A 15117-nucleotide genomic window follows, 5' to 3' on the forward strand; every position below is an offset into this window, starting at 1 on the left:
TAGCTCATGCATCGAAGCTGCTTACAAGAATAATATACAGAAGAATGGAAAAGAAAATTAAGAATGCGCTAGGTGACGATCAGTTTGGCTTTAGGAAAAGTAAAGGGACGAGAGAGGCAATTCTGACGTTACGGCTAATAATGGAACCAAGGCTAAAGAAAAATCAAGACACTTTCGTAGGATTTGTCGACCTGGAAAAAGCGGTCGACAATATAAAATGGTGCAAGCTGTTCGAGATTCTGAAAAAGGTAGGGGTAAGCTACAGGGAGAGACGGGTCATATACAATATGTACAACAACCAAGAGGGAATAATAAGAGTGGACAATCAAGAACGAAGTGCTCGTATTAAGAAGGGTGTAAGACAAGGCTGTAGCCTTTCGCCCCTACTCTTCAACCTGTACATCGAGGAAGCAATGATGGAAATAAAAGAAAGGTTCAGGAGTGGAATTAAAATGCAGGGTGAAAGGATATCAATGATACGATTCGCTGATGACATTGCTATCCTGAGTGAAAGTGAAGAAGAATTAAATGCTCTGCTGAACGGAATGAACAGTCTAATGAGTACACAGTATGGTTTGAGAGTAAATCGGAGAAAGACGAAGGTAATGAGAAGTCGTAGAAATGAGAACAGCGAGAAAACATCAGGTTTGATGATCACGAGGTCAATGAAGTTAAGGAATTCTGCTACCTAGGCAGTAAAATAACCAATGACGGACGGAGCAAGGAGGACATCAAAAGCAGACTCGCTATGGCAAAAAAGGCATTTCTGGCCAAGAGAAGTCTACTAATATCAAATACCGGCCTTAATTTGAGGAAGAAATTTCTGAGGATGTACGTCTGGAGTACAGCATGGTATGGTAGTGAAACATGGACTGTGGGAATACCGGAACAGAAGAGAATCGAAGCATTTGAGATGTGGTGCTATAGACGAATGTTGAAAATTAGGTGGACTGATAAGGTAAGGAATGAGGAGGTTCTACGCAGAATCGGAGAGGAAAGGAGTATGTGGAAAACACTGATAAAGAGAAGGGACAGGATGATAGGATATCTGTTAAGACATGAGGGAATGACATCCATGGTACTAGAGGGAGCTGTAGAGGGCAGAAACTGTAGAGGAAGACAGAGATTGGAATACGTCAAGCAAATAATTGAGGACGTAGGTTGCAAGTGCTACTCTGAGATGAAGAGGTTAGCACAGGAAAGGAATTCGTGGCGGGCCGCATCAAACCAGTCAGTAGACTGATGACCAAAAAAAAAAAAAAAAAAAAAACCGTACAAGATCCAGATGGTACAGTAGCCGAAACCTAATGACCCGCAGCATCGTTCTGAATTTTCTTAACACGGATCAAAGTTGATGATGTGTGGCCGGCCAATATTGTATGGAAAGACATGGCATTTTTACACTGCAGGGTTCAGCCAATACACAGAACGGCTGTTTTTGGGGTAATATTAAACAGCGTGTTGTCCACAAAGAGCCACTGCACTCGCCGTTTGTCACTGTGTGGTGTGGATTCACAAGTTACTTTACTCTCCGTCCGTTCTTCATTGAATAAAATACACCCAGACGGCCAGTCAGGTGCATGGGATTCTTGCATTGGAAAAGCGCAACTGTGTGGAAACCACAGTTATCATTCAAGATAGGAGAACACCTCATGTCGTTCACCCAGTGATCTGTTTCATGCAGCCTTGCGCGAACGTGCTATCCGCAGAGGGTTTCCAGATACATGACCTGCAAGATCATTTGATCTGCATCGATGTGACTTCTGGCTCTGTGGATATCTAAAACAGCGCATTTACCGGTGACGCGTTTAGTCTCTACCCGACCTGAAGGCCAGAATACAGGAACACGTTGCTCATATTCTATCGGAACTGCGGAAAGCAACTGTTGATGACGTCGTTTTACGGGTGTAACATCTCGTCGACGTTTACAGTGCTCGTATTGAACAAACTGTGCAAGCGGCGGTTAATAATAAAATCGACGTTATTCCTTTCTCTCTTATTGGGCCTTATCTGTCCACATCCGGGTCGTAATCCATTACATACAGACATTACGTCTTACTCGTAGTTACAGCGCCAGATTTGCACCTGGTGGTCAAAGTTAGAACTATTTTTTGTCAGCGCAAATCGGTGCCGTGTTACCGTATTAGCGTACCTACCACGTTTCGTTGCCGTACGGTAATTCACACTTCGTGAATAGTTGCACTTTAATTATAACCACACGCTACGTGACGGACTGAGGTGGTCCTGGAAATGTTTTCGAGAAATGCACTTTGTCGCTCTACCATTACCTACTCTGCTATGAAGTGGGACATTTGGAAGTGATTAGTTCTTCTGACTTATTTTACGTCCAGTCGGTGTATCAGAACTTACTTAGTACGTCCCCTCTACATCTCCCACACGCCTGTAATAGGTATGGTGAGACACCCTGTACATGTGACTTTTCTTCCCTGCTGCGTGCGGGGATGGGCTGGGAGTAGCGAAGTAAGCAGTCTCCGCAAGTCCGTTGACTTTTCTTGCGCGCCAAAAGCGAGGTGTAAATTAGGCAGTGAAACACAACACTCGTACACCACGTGCAAAGGGACCACTGTACCCGCGGAACGGGAGCCTCGCATGTCCTCCCAGCGAACACTGTTACTACTTACTGAGCACGTCGTTCTGCGGCATCCACTTGCGCGCGAGCACGTTGGCCGGCAGCGGCGGCAGCTTGGCCGGGTCGACCCTCCACAGCACGCGCTGCGGCAGCGCCGAGAACACGGCCAGCAGCGCGGCCATCTTGTCCGGAGAGAAGGTGTCGCAGCGCACCATGGTGCCCAGGCTGAAGAACACCACCCCCTGCGGGCTGCCGTCCAGGAACCGCTGCAGCTCCTGCAGAGAAGCATCGGCAGCGCTGTTGCTAGGGATTGTCTCGTGTTTGCGTCTGGGGCAAGAAAACCTGTGTGGTAGACTCTGACTCGAGTTAAATTGAGGACGCAGCTTGCGGGTCCCACCTTTTCTCAGTGAGCCCTTTCTCAGAATTACTGTCCCTGACAAACTGCCTGTAGGCTTCTGTCTCGCGTTCTTCCGCCGACATTCGTCTGATGATTTTTCTGACGTTTCGCCAGCACGAGTCGCTGCCACTGTCAAAGTTTCATCCTCCATTGCTGGTGATAGACTGGAACCGAGTTCGGGGCCGCAGACTATACGTACGAGAGTCACTCCAAAAGAAATGCACACTATTTTTGTAAAAATACAGTTTTCATTCTGCATCTGTGAAAGTTTTACAGTGTGTAGGTACATCCTTCCTGCTTGTTTTCAAACTTAGTTCAACCCGTTCCCGTGAGTGGCGCCGTCACAGCATGTCTTCAAGATGGCTGCTACACTTAACGTTCGTCAGAAGCAACGTGCTGTCATAGAATTCCTGTGCTGTGAAAAGGAGACATCCAGACATCCAGAACAGATTGAAAAAGGTGTATGGAGATGCTGCTGTCGATCGCAGTACAGTTAGTCGGTGGGCAAGGAGGTTACGTGATGAAAGCGGGCACGGCAGTATTGAGGACTGTCCTCGCAGCGGCAGGCCTCATACTGCACACACTTCACACAGTGTGCAGAGTGTTAACGAATTGGCGACTGCTGACAGACGCATCACAGTGAACGAATTGTCACGCTACGTTGGGATAGGGGAAGGAAGTGTTTGCAGAATATTGAAAGTGTTGGCGTTAAAAAATGGTTTGTGCCAGGTGGGTTCCCAGAATGTTGACAGTGGCTCACAAAGAAACAATAAAAACCGTATGCAGCGAACTTTTGGAACAGTACGAGAATGGTGGAGATGAATTTCTTGAAAGAATTGTGACAGGTGATGAAACATGGCTCCATCATTTTTCACCAGAGACGAAGAGGCAATCAATGGAGTGGCATCATGCAAATTCACCAAGAAAAAAAAATTCAAAACCACACCTTCTGCTGGAAAAGTTATGGCTACGGTGTTTTTCGATTCCGAAGGACTCTTGCTTGTGGACATCATGCCAAGTGGAACCACCATAAATTCTGATGCATATGTGACGACACTGAAGAAACTTCAAGCTCGACTGAGTCGTGTTCGACCACATCGGCAAAAGCAGGATGTTTTGCTGTTGCACGACAATGCACGGCCACATGTCAGTCAAAAAAACCATGGAAGCGATCGCAAAACTCGGATGAACAACACTGAAACACCCGCCTTACAGTCCTGGCTTGGCTCCATGTGACTATCATCTCTTTGGGAAACTGAAAGACTCTCTTCGTGGAACAAGGTTTCAAGATGATCATCCCTTGTGCACGCTGCCAAACAGTGGCTCGAACAGACTGGTCCAGAATTTTACCGTGCGGGTATACAGGCGCTGGTTCCAAGACGGCGTAAGGCAGTTGAGAGGGATGGAAATTACGTGGGGAAATGAAAATATTGTTCCTAAAGGATGTATCTACACACTGTAAAACTTTCAAACATGTAGAATAAAAGATAGATTTAAAAAATAGTGTGCATTTCTTTTGGAGTGACCCTCGTACTTGGCGCGCCAACGTCCGAGGGCTTCTCCGCCGTCATTTCCGGTACGGTTCTCTTGCTACCTGCGGCGATTGTTGACTGCAGCACGGGGAGCGAGGATCCGTTTACCTTGAGGCTTTCCTCTTTCTTGTTGAAGCTCTTCTCGTGTTTGTTTATTTCTACAGCTTCTCTGATCAAGCTGGTGTGATAGTTCTTCTCTACAGCCAGAACTACCGCGACGGCGAATTTTACTACGTGGTCGGTCTCACACAGCGAGTGCTCTTTTACAGCCGATTGCTACTGCCTGTCGATAAGGGAAATGCAACCATCGCAACGAAGACCGAAGATTATGAGTAGAAGATCCGGGGCCTATTAGGTCAGTCGACGCACCGAAAACCGACACAGCGTATCACATCGAATACGAATCGGTTAATCAAGACGTCTTCTCTGTCGACGGATTTACAGAGGAATGTCCGCGACACAGAAGTCCTACCACCTCGGCTGTATGGATTAAAATTTTTCAAATGTGTGTGAAATTTTATTGGACTTAACTGCTAAGGTCATCAGTCCCTAAGCTTACACACTACTTGACCTAAATTATCCTAAGGACAAACACATACACCCATGCCCGAGGGAGGACTCGACCTCCGCCAGGACCAGCCGCTGTATGGATTACCCAAGATCCATAAGAAAAACGTTCCACAAAGAACGATTGTTAGCGCTCCTGGCTCACCGATGTATAAACTGGCAAAACACTTGGCCTGCTCCAGCCAGACGTGGAGAATATTGACACATACATTAAGGACTCAGGACATTTCATTGAGAAGCTGAAGAAACTAAAACTTGCGCCAAACGACGTCCTGGTCAGCTTTGATGTTGTTTCTTTGTTTACAGGAGTGCCACTCAGGGACTTTCTGTAGCACATCGGTTCCATCTTCCCTCAAGACATCACCAAGCTCTTTCATGCATGTCTCACCACGAGCTATTTCACGTGAAATGGCAACTTCTGCGAACAGCCGGAAGGCATCGCCGTGGGTAGTCCTGTTAGTCCCAGTGGGGCCAACTTCTTCATGGGACACTTCTAAGTACAGGCTCTGGACTTGGCACCTTGTAAACCTAAAGTGTGGTACAGATACGTCGATGATACCTTCGTTGTGTGGAGGCATGGTGAAGATCAGCTCGGTAACTTCTTAAGACGCTTGAACAGTCTCCATGCCAAAATAAAATTTACTATGGAAATAGAGGAGGGCAAAAAACTACCTTTTCTAGACGTGCTGGTCACAAGGGATGGTGAAAACCTGGGACACAGCATGTTTCGAAAACCGACACACCCGGACCGACACCTGCACAAACTACCAAACCACCAGCCGAGCCGCGCGGAGTGGCCGCGCGGTTAGAGGCGCTATGTCACTAACTCCGCGGTCCCTCCCGCCGGAGGTTCGTCCTTCCTCGGGCTTGGGTGTGTGTGTTGTTATTAGCGTAAGTAGTTTCAGTAATGTGTAAAGCTAAGGGCTGATGACGTCAGCAGTTTGGTTCCTTAGGAATTCACACACATTTGAACTTTCTTTTCACCACCCGAACCAAAAAAGAGACATGATTAATAGGCTCGTAACGCGGGCAAGAAGAAAACGTGAGCCACCGCACCTCAGACGCAAAATATTTGGAAAGTGTTCTGAGGAGCAACTGCTACTCCACAAGTGATATTAGAAGTACACTCCTGGAAATGGAAAAAAGAACACATTGACACCGGTGTGTCAGACCCACCATACTTGCTCCCGACACTGCGAGAGGGCTGTACAAGCAATGATCACACGCACGGCACAGCGGACACACCAGGAACCGCGGTGTTGGCCGTCGAATGGCGCCAGCTGCGCAGCATTTGTGCACCGCCGCCGTCAGTGTCAGCCAGTTTGCCGTGGCATACGGAGCTCCATCGCAGTCTTTAACACTGGTAGCATGCCGCGACAGCGTGGACGTGAACCGTATGTGCAGTTGACGGACTTTGAGCGAGGGCGTATAGTGGGCATGCGGGAGGCCGGGTGGACGTACCGCCGAATTGCTCAACACGTGGGGCGTGAGGTCTCCACAGTACATCGATGTTGTCGCCAGTGGTCGGCGGAAGGGGCACGTGCCCGTCGACCTGGGACCGGACCGCAGCGACGCACGGATGCACGCCAAGACCGTAGGATCCTACGCAGTGCCGTAGGGGACCGCACCGCCACTTCCCAGCAAATTAGGGACACTGTTGCTCCTGGGGTATCGGCGAGGACCATTCGCAACCGTCTCCATGAAGCTGGGCTACGGTCCCGCACACCGTTAGGCCGTCTTCCGCTCACGCCCCAACATCGTGCAGCCCGCCTCCAGTGGTAGCGTGACAGGCGTGAATGGAGGGACGAATGGAGACGTGTCGTCTTCAGCGATGAGAGTCGCTTCTGCCTTGGTGCCAATGATGGTCGTATGCGTGTTTGGCACCGTGCAGGTGAGCGCCACAATCAGGACTGCATAGGACCGAGGCACACAGGGCCAACACCCGGCATCATGGTGTGGGGAGCGATCTCCTACACTGGCCATCGTTCTACCATTCCTAGACCGGCATGGGAACTTGCTGTTCCAACAGGACAATGCACGTCCGCATGTATCCCGTGCCACCCAACGTGCTCTAGAAGGTGTAAGTCAACTACCCTGGCCAGCAAGATCTCCGGATCTGTCCCCCATTGAGCATATTTGGGGCTGGATGAAGCGTCGTCTCACGCGGTCTGCACGTCCAGCACGAACGCTGGTCCAACTGAGGCGCCAGGTGGAAATGGCATGGCAAGCCGTTCCACAGGACTACATCCAGCATCTCTACGATCGTCTCCATGGGAGAATAGCAGCCTGCATTGCTGCGAAAGGTGGATATACACTGTACTAGTGCCGACATTGTGCATGCTCTGTTGCCTGTGTCTATGTGCCTGTGGTTTTGTCAGTGTGATCATGTGATGTATCTGACCCCAGGAATGTGTCAATAAAGTTTCCCCTTCGTGGGACAATGAATTCACGGTGTTCTTATTTCAATTTCCAGGAGTGTATAACAGAGCCAAACACTCGGCGAAGCGAGAAATAAGAAAAAGAAATGTCGGTCACGGCCTTTCTGCCACACATTCCCACAGTGACGGACAGAATCGGTCGATCGGACGTATATTGCCCAAAAAGGCGTAAAGACTATATACAAACCGACAAAGAAAATCAAAGAGTGTCTCAGATGGGCAGCAGAGAAAAGGGACCCTCTTGCAATGCCAGGAATGTACTGCATACCATGCACATGCGGAAAAGTTCATGTTGGAATTACTGGACGACCGATCAACACCAGGATTACAGAATAAAAACGACATTGCAGGTTGGGACAGGTGGATAAATCGGCCGTGGCAGAGCACGCTCCGTGTGAGACCGACCACGTAGTAAAATTCGCCGACTCGGAAGTACTGGTTGTATAGAAGAGCTAGCACAACAGCTTGTTCAGAAAAGCTGTAGAAATTCACAAACTGGACAAAAGCTTCAATAAGAAAGAGAAAAGCCTCAAGGTAAACGAAACCTGGCTTCCTGTGCTGCAGCGAACGATCGTTGCAGGTAGGAAGATAACCGCACCGGAAATGTCCGCGGAGAAACCCTCGGACGTTGGCACGCCAGGTATATATAGTTTGCGGCCGCGAACTCGGCTCCAGTCCACCACCAGCAATCGAGGGTGAAACCTTGGCCATTGACTCGTGCTGGAGAAACGTCAGAAAAATCATCAGACGACAGTCGCTCGGAGAACCCGACACAGATGCCAACAGACAGTTTGTCAAGAAATGGCCACGAAAGCCTTAACAATTTTGTATTACTGTCTCTGTTGTGGTCTTCAGCCCGAAGACTGTTTTGAAGCAGAGTACCACACTTTGTTCAAAAATGGTTAAATGGCTCTAAGCACTATGGGACTTAACATCTGAGGTCAACAGTCGCCTAGACTAAGAACTACACTCCTGGAAATGGAAAAAAGAACACATTGACACCGGTGTGTCAGACCCACCATACTTGCTCCGGACACTGCGAGAGGGCTGTACAAGCAATGATCACAAGCACGGCACAGCGGACACACCAGGAACCGCGGTGTTGGCCGTCGAATGGCGCTAGCTGCGCAGCATTTGTGCACCGCCGCCGTCAGTGTCAGCCAGTTTGCCGTGGCATACGGAGCTCCATCGCAGTCTTTAACACTGGTAGCATGCCGCGACAGCGTGGACGTGAACCGTATGTGCAGTTGACGGACTTTGAGCGAGGGCGTATAGTGGGCATGCGGGAGGCCGGGTGGACGTACCGCCGAATTGCTCAACACGTGGGGCGTGAGGTCTCCACAGTACATCGATGTTGTCGCCAGTGGTCGGCGGAAGGTGCACGTGCCCGTCGACCTGGGACCGGACCGCAGCGACGCACGGATGCACGCCAAGACCGTAGGATCCTACGCAGTGCCGTAGGGGACCGCACCGCCACTTCCCAGCAAATTAGGGACACTGTTGCTCCTGGGGTATCGGCGAGGACCATTCGCAACCGTCTCCATGAAGCTGGGCTACGGTCCCGCACACCGTTAGGCCGTCTTCCGCTCACGCCCCAACATCGTGCAGCCCGCCTCCAGTGGTGTCGCGACAGGCGTGAATGGAGGGACGAATGGAGACGTGTCGTCTTCAGCGATGAGAGTCGCTTCTGCCTTGGTGCCAATGATGGTCGTATGCGTGTTTGGCGCCGTGCAGGTGAGCGCCACAATCAGGACTGCATACGACCGAGGCACACAGGGCCAACACCCGGCATCATGGTGTGGGGAGCGATCTCCTACACTGGCCGTACACCACTGGTGATCGTCGAGGGGACACTGAATAGTGCACGGTACATCCAAACCGTCATCGAACCCATCGTTCTACCATTCCTAGACCGGCAAGGGAACTTGCTGTTCCAACAGGACAATGCACGTCCGCATGTATCCCGTGCCACCCAACGTGCTCTAGAAGGTGTAAGTCAACTACCCTGGCCAGCAAGATCTCCGGATCTGTCCCCCATTGAGCATGTTTGGGACTGGATGAAGCGTCGTCTCACGCGGTCTGCACGTCCAGCACGAACGCTGTTGCAACTGAGGCGCCAGGTGGAAATGGCATGGCAAGCCGTTCCACAGGACTACATCCAGCATCTCTACGATCGTCTCCATGGGAGAATAGCAGCCTGCATTGCTGCGAAAGGTGGATATACACTGTACTAGTGCCGACATTGTGCATGCTCTGTTGCCTGTGTCTATGTGCCTGTGGTTCTGTCAGTGTGATCATGTGATGTATCTGACCCCAGGAATGTGTCAATAAAGTTTCCCCTTCCTGGGACAATGAATTCACGGTGTTCTTATTTCAATTTCCAGGAGTGTAGTTAAACCTAACTAACTTAAGGGCATCACAAACATCCATGCCTGAGGCAGGATTCGAGCCTGCGACCGTAGCAGCAGCAGCGCGGTTCTCGACTGAAGCTCCTAAAACCGCTCGGCCACAGCGGCCGGCGCCCACACTTTGTAATCAGTCCTACGCAACCCTCTCTTTGTCTGCTAAATATTCCACTTTAACCAACTTACAGTGCTCTCCTTCGGCAAAATTTTTTCTCTACCCCTCTTCTCCAGTTTTAGTATCGTGGTCATAACCGAGATTTATGTCGCAGAAACTACCAGGTACATCATAAGTGTGGAATCACCCTTTTAAAATAAAAACGGTTGTATAAACTAAAATTTGATGGGAAGAAGGGGGGGAGGGAGGGAGAGAGACAACATGGCGGCCATTTCGGAAGCAGCCTTTTTGATGGAACTAGCAATTTTCAAGTGGAGAAATAGTGAATACATAGCGAATTACAATGATTGATGCTATTCGTTTGAGAATGTCATCCCCCAGGGATGACTGATGTTTCTTCCTTAGAGGTAACATCAAAGCTGGTGGCCTTAACACAAGTGAGATCGTCCCGATATCAGGAGAGAGCAGCCCCTGTGTTACTACACTGCATTTCAACCTGATTAGTGCGGTGGAGAAAATTATCGCAGAACTCTGTGAATCTGAGCATCGCGAGCAAACCAAAAACTGGGCGATCAGAAACGGTTACGGATGAAGCAACAGCAACCGCAGTTCCGATGTCGCTCAGTGGGAATTCAGAGTGCAGTTTTCGCTGCATCTCGCTGCAAAATGGACTCAGTCGAATAGATTTCTGTTTGTCTGCGGCACAGACACCTTCATGGAATTTCGTGTGAAGTTTCCTCATCGCACTCTAGGTAATGGCTGGTCTGTTAGTGTGGTGTTGGTTGGGAACCTCTGCGACGACACGAGTTCTCCTATATTCTGATGTCAGGACGATTTCAACGCATTCGGAGTGTGTTCACACTATCAGCTTTCGTGTCACCTGCAAGGTAGAAACATCAGTCGTAAATAGAGAGTGATTAAACATATGCTCAAAAATATAACCACCATTTTTTTCAAGAATCAATCGCTATGTACTTAATAGCTAGATAACCCCTTTCCAATGGAAAACTGGCAGTGGCATTAAAAATGACGACCTTCAAAATGACCACCGTGTTGGTAACATACCATACACGTTTCCCACCCCCCTTTCCTTTCTCATTCTCTGGAGTGGACAGAGCAAAAGTGGGTTGAAGAAAATTTCATGCACGTAAAGATAGGCAATTCGAGTAATCCGCTCCAAATGCGGAAGATGTATGCCAGGTTGCCTATCATAATGTGGGGTTGGGTTGTTTTGGGGGAAGAGACCAAACTGCGAGGTCATCGGTCTCATCGGGTTAGGGAAGGACGGGGAAGGAAGTCGGCCGTGCCCTTTCAAAGGAACCATCCCGTCATTTGCCTGGAGCGATTTAGGGAGATCACGGAAAACCTAAATCAGGATGGCCGGACGCGGGATTGAACCGTCGTCCTCCTGAATGCGAGTCCAGTGTGATAACCACTGCGCCACATCGCTCGGTATGATAATGTGCATGGAATATTTTCCACAACAGTTCTATGTTGCCATCCCGTTATTTGACTTTCTGTGCAAGGCTCTCCCCAATGCACAGCGTCGTTCTGCTACCGTACCTCTGCAGTGGGGACTGGACATCACGATGTTGTCATACTCGCGATGGTTAATAAAGTTAATGAGTCAGTCAAGAAGGCTAGAACTGTAATTTTGTTCGAGAGGGCAATTAAGCAGTTGTTAGCATCCTAGTTAGACAATGAATGGACGACATTAACTTTCATTGTGATGGACGTAGAAGAATTGTGGGTAAAGATTAAGTTGATTGTAGCATAAAATTCGGAGAAAGCTAAGAAAATAGGGACTGTTGCATTCTCGGTTCGACAGGCAAAACGCGATAGAAATTCGTGCGTTTACAAAAGACTGATGCATGAAGCAGTTGGAAACTTCTACAGATATATGTTAGCGAAAGATCTAGCCGAGAACAAGGGAACATTTTGATCCAACGTGAAATCACTAAGCGCGTCGGAGGCTTCTTCTATCCAGTCATTCGTAGACGATTCTTGCGCGTGCAATTTAAATTTCACGTTTAAAACAACATTCACATAAGAGGATTACACAGACATACCATCGGTTGACAGTCTTAATGACATATAAACAGGCATTTATGGCGTTGAAAAGCAGCTGGAATGGTAGAACATGGGTAAGTCGGCAGGTGCAGATGGAAACAAAATTTTTTGGAAATTTGTGGTAAGTTCTCATGGGACCAAACTGCTGAGGTCATCGGCCCTTAGGCTTACTCACTAATAATCTAACTTAAACTAACTTACACTAAGGACGACACACACACACCCATTCCCGAGGGAGGAATCGAAGCTCATATGGGGGAAGCCCCGCGAATCGTGGCAAGGCGACCCTGACCGCACGGCTACCCCGCGCCGGTATGGAAACCCAATTCCCTTTTACAAAGAGTACTCATCGGCGTAAGTCGCGTAATTATCTCGTATTTATCGCGAATGCTCCAAGAGACTTCACAAAAGCGCACGTGACTCCCTAAGACTATTACAAACCAGTATCCTGAACGTCCGTTCGCTGCACAATTCTTCAGCTTGTTCCAAGTTTGAATATACAGGGAGTTTCAAAAATGACCGGTATATTTGAAACGGCAATAAAATCTAAACGAGCAGCGATAGAAATACACCGTTTGTTGCAATATGCTTGGGACAACAGTACATTTTCAGGCGGACAAACTTTCGAAATTACAGTAGTTACAATTTTCAACAACAGATGGCGCTGCAAGTGATGTGAAAGATATAGAAGACAACGCAGTCTGTGGGTGCGCCATTCTATACGTCGTCTTTCTGCTGTAAGCGTGTGCTGTTCACAACGTGCAAGTGTGCTGTAGACAACATGGTTTATTCCTTAGAACAGAGGATTTTTCTGGTGTTGGAATTCCACCGCCTAGAACACAGTGTTGTTGCAACAAGACGAAGTTTTCAACGGAGGTTTAATGTAACCAAAGGACCGAAAAGCGATACAATAAAGGATCTGTTTGAAAAATTTCAGCGGACTGGGAACGTGACGGATGAACGTGCTGGAAAGGTAGGGCGACCGCGTACGGCAACCACAGAGGGCAACGCGCAGCTAGTGTAGCAGGTGATCCAACAGCGGCCTCGGGTTTCCGTTCGCCGTGTTGCAGCTGCGGTCCAAATGACGCCAACGTCCACGTATCGTCTCATGCGCCAGAGTTTACACCTCTATCCATACAAAATTCAAACGCGGCAACCCCTCAGCGCCGCTACCATTGCTGCACGAGAGACATTCGCTAACGATATAGTGGACAGGATTGATGACGGCGATATGCATGTGGGCAGCATTTGGTTTACTGACGAAGCTTATTTTTACCTGGACGGCTTCGTCAATAAACAGAACTGGCGCATATGGGGAACCGAAAAGCCCCATGTTGCAGTCCCATCGTCCCTGCATCCTCAAAAAGTTCTGGTCTGGGCCGCCATTTCTTCCAAAGGAATCATTGGCCCATTTTTCAGATCCTAAACGATTACTGCATCACGCTATCTGGACATTCTTCGTGAATTTGTGGCGGTACAAACTGCCTTAGACGACACTGCGAACACCTCGTGGTTTATGCAAGATGGTGCCCGGCCACATCGCACGGCCGACGTCTTTAATTTCCTGAATGAATATTTCGATGATCGTGTGATTGCTTTGGGCTATCCGAAACATACAGGAGGCGGCGTGGATTGGCCTCCCTATTCGCCAGACATGAACCCCTGTGACTTCTTTCTGTGGGGACACTTGAAAGACCAGCTGTACCGCCAGAATCCAGAAACAATAGAACAGCTGAAGCAGTACATCTCATCTGCATGTGAAGCCATTCCGCCAGACACGTTGTCAAAGGTTTCGGGTAATTTCATTCAGAGACTTCGCCATATTATTGCTACGCATGGTGGATATGTGGAAAATATCGTACTATCGAGTTTCCCAGACCGCAGCGCCATCTGTTGTTGAAAATTGTAACTACTGTAATTTCGAAAGTTTGTCTGCCTGAAAATGTACTGTTGTCCCAAGCATTTTGCAACAAACGGTGTATTTCTATCGCTGCTCGTTTAGTTTTTATTGCCGTTTCAAATATACCGGTCATTTTTGAAACACCTGTATCTCCTTGAGGGGGAATAGCTTAAATCCACGAATAAAAGGGGGTGTAGAAAGTATGGCTCGTCCGAAGTTCACCTCACTTTACATCATGTCCGGGGAACCACAGATTAGGGTAATAGGCTGATTCCATATAGCTAGATTTCAGGGATTCTTTTGTTACAAGTCACACTACAGACTGTTAACGAAGGTCTGAGCATGCGACTGTTTATCAGAGACAAGTGTGTTGTCAGTAGTGCCCCAGGGACTTTGATAGGACCAATTTTGTTTTCCATGTACACAAAGGATCCAGACAGTGTAAGCAGCAATCTTCGATTGTCTACTGATGAAGCTGTAGCGTATGGAAGAGCGTCCCCCATGAGTAACTGCAAGAGAATATAAGATGAATTAAATTGAATTTAGATTTGGTGTGATGAATAGCAGTTTGCTCTCTTACGCTGACTAAACTATTAATTGTCGTTGGCCTCCTGCGAACGTTTGTCCAGAGACAGTATTCAGACCAGATCCCCTTGATGCTACATTTTGCGGATCCTGTGTTGTCTTTCGAGAGCACTAGAATCATAACTGGTGTTCCAAATGGTACCGGTGGAACGACACCGCACGCTTTAAGAATAAGAGGAGGACCGCTATCAGTGAAGCGAGGGTGCCACTTTCTGCACATATCGTCCCGTCGACAGAAAAAGTCAGACTCTATTCACTTACAGTAAAGGGAAATTACCAAACGTTCCCACTAGATTTTTTCATGTAAATGTGAGAGCTATGTGTACTTAAACCACTAGTTGTTGCCGCTGGTACAAATGCGGTACATGTTTCATTGTATTACCATGTTCCACCTATGCGTACAGCGAACGCTTTCGCGACCCTGTATCAGCAGACAGCGTGAAGTGGTGTAGTGGTGAATTAATGTGGTCGTGCTTGGGAGCAGAATCGTTTACGCGCCTTCGTGGTTCAAACTCCCC

General features: G+C 48.4%; 1 protein-coding gene across 1 annotated transcript in view; it reads right to left on the bottom strand.

The window, feature by feature from the left end:
* Positions 1 to 15117, bottom strand: part of LOC126191090 (UDP-glucosyltransferase 2-like) — a 110606-nt gene that overhangs the window by 20281 nt on the left and 75208 nt on the right. Inside the window, exon 5 of the mRNA XM_049931817.1 lies at positions 2643 to 2865. Coding sequence (XP_049787774.1) covers positions 2643 to 2865 — 223 coding nt within the window. The remainder of the gene's footprint in view (positions 1 to 2642; positions 2866 to 15117) is intronic.

This window comes from Schistocerca cancellata, chromosome 6 (assembly GCF_023864275.1).
Source record: "Schistocerca cancellata isolate TAMUIC-IGC-003103 chromosome 6, iqSchCanc2.1, whole genome shotgun sequence".
NCBI classification, from domain to species: Eukaryota; Metazoa; Arthropoda; class Insecta; order Orthoptera; family Acrididae; genus Schistocerca; species Schistocerca cancellata.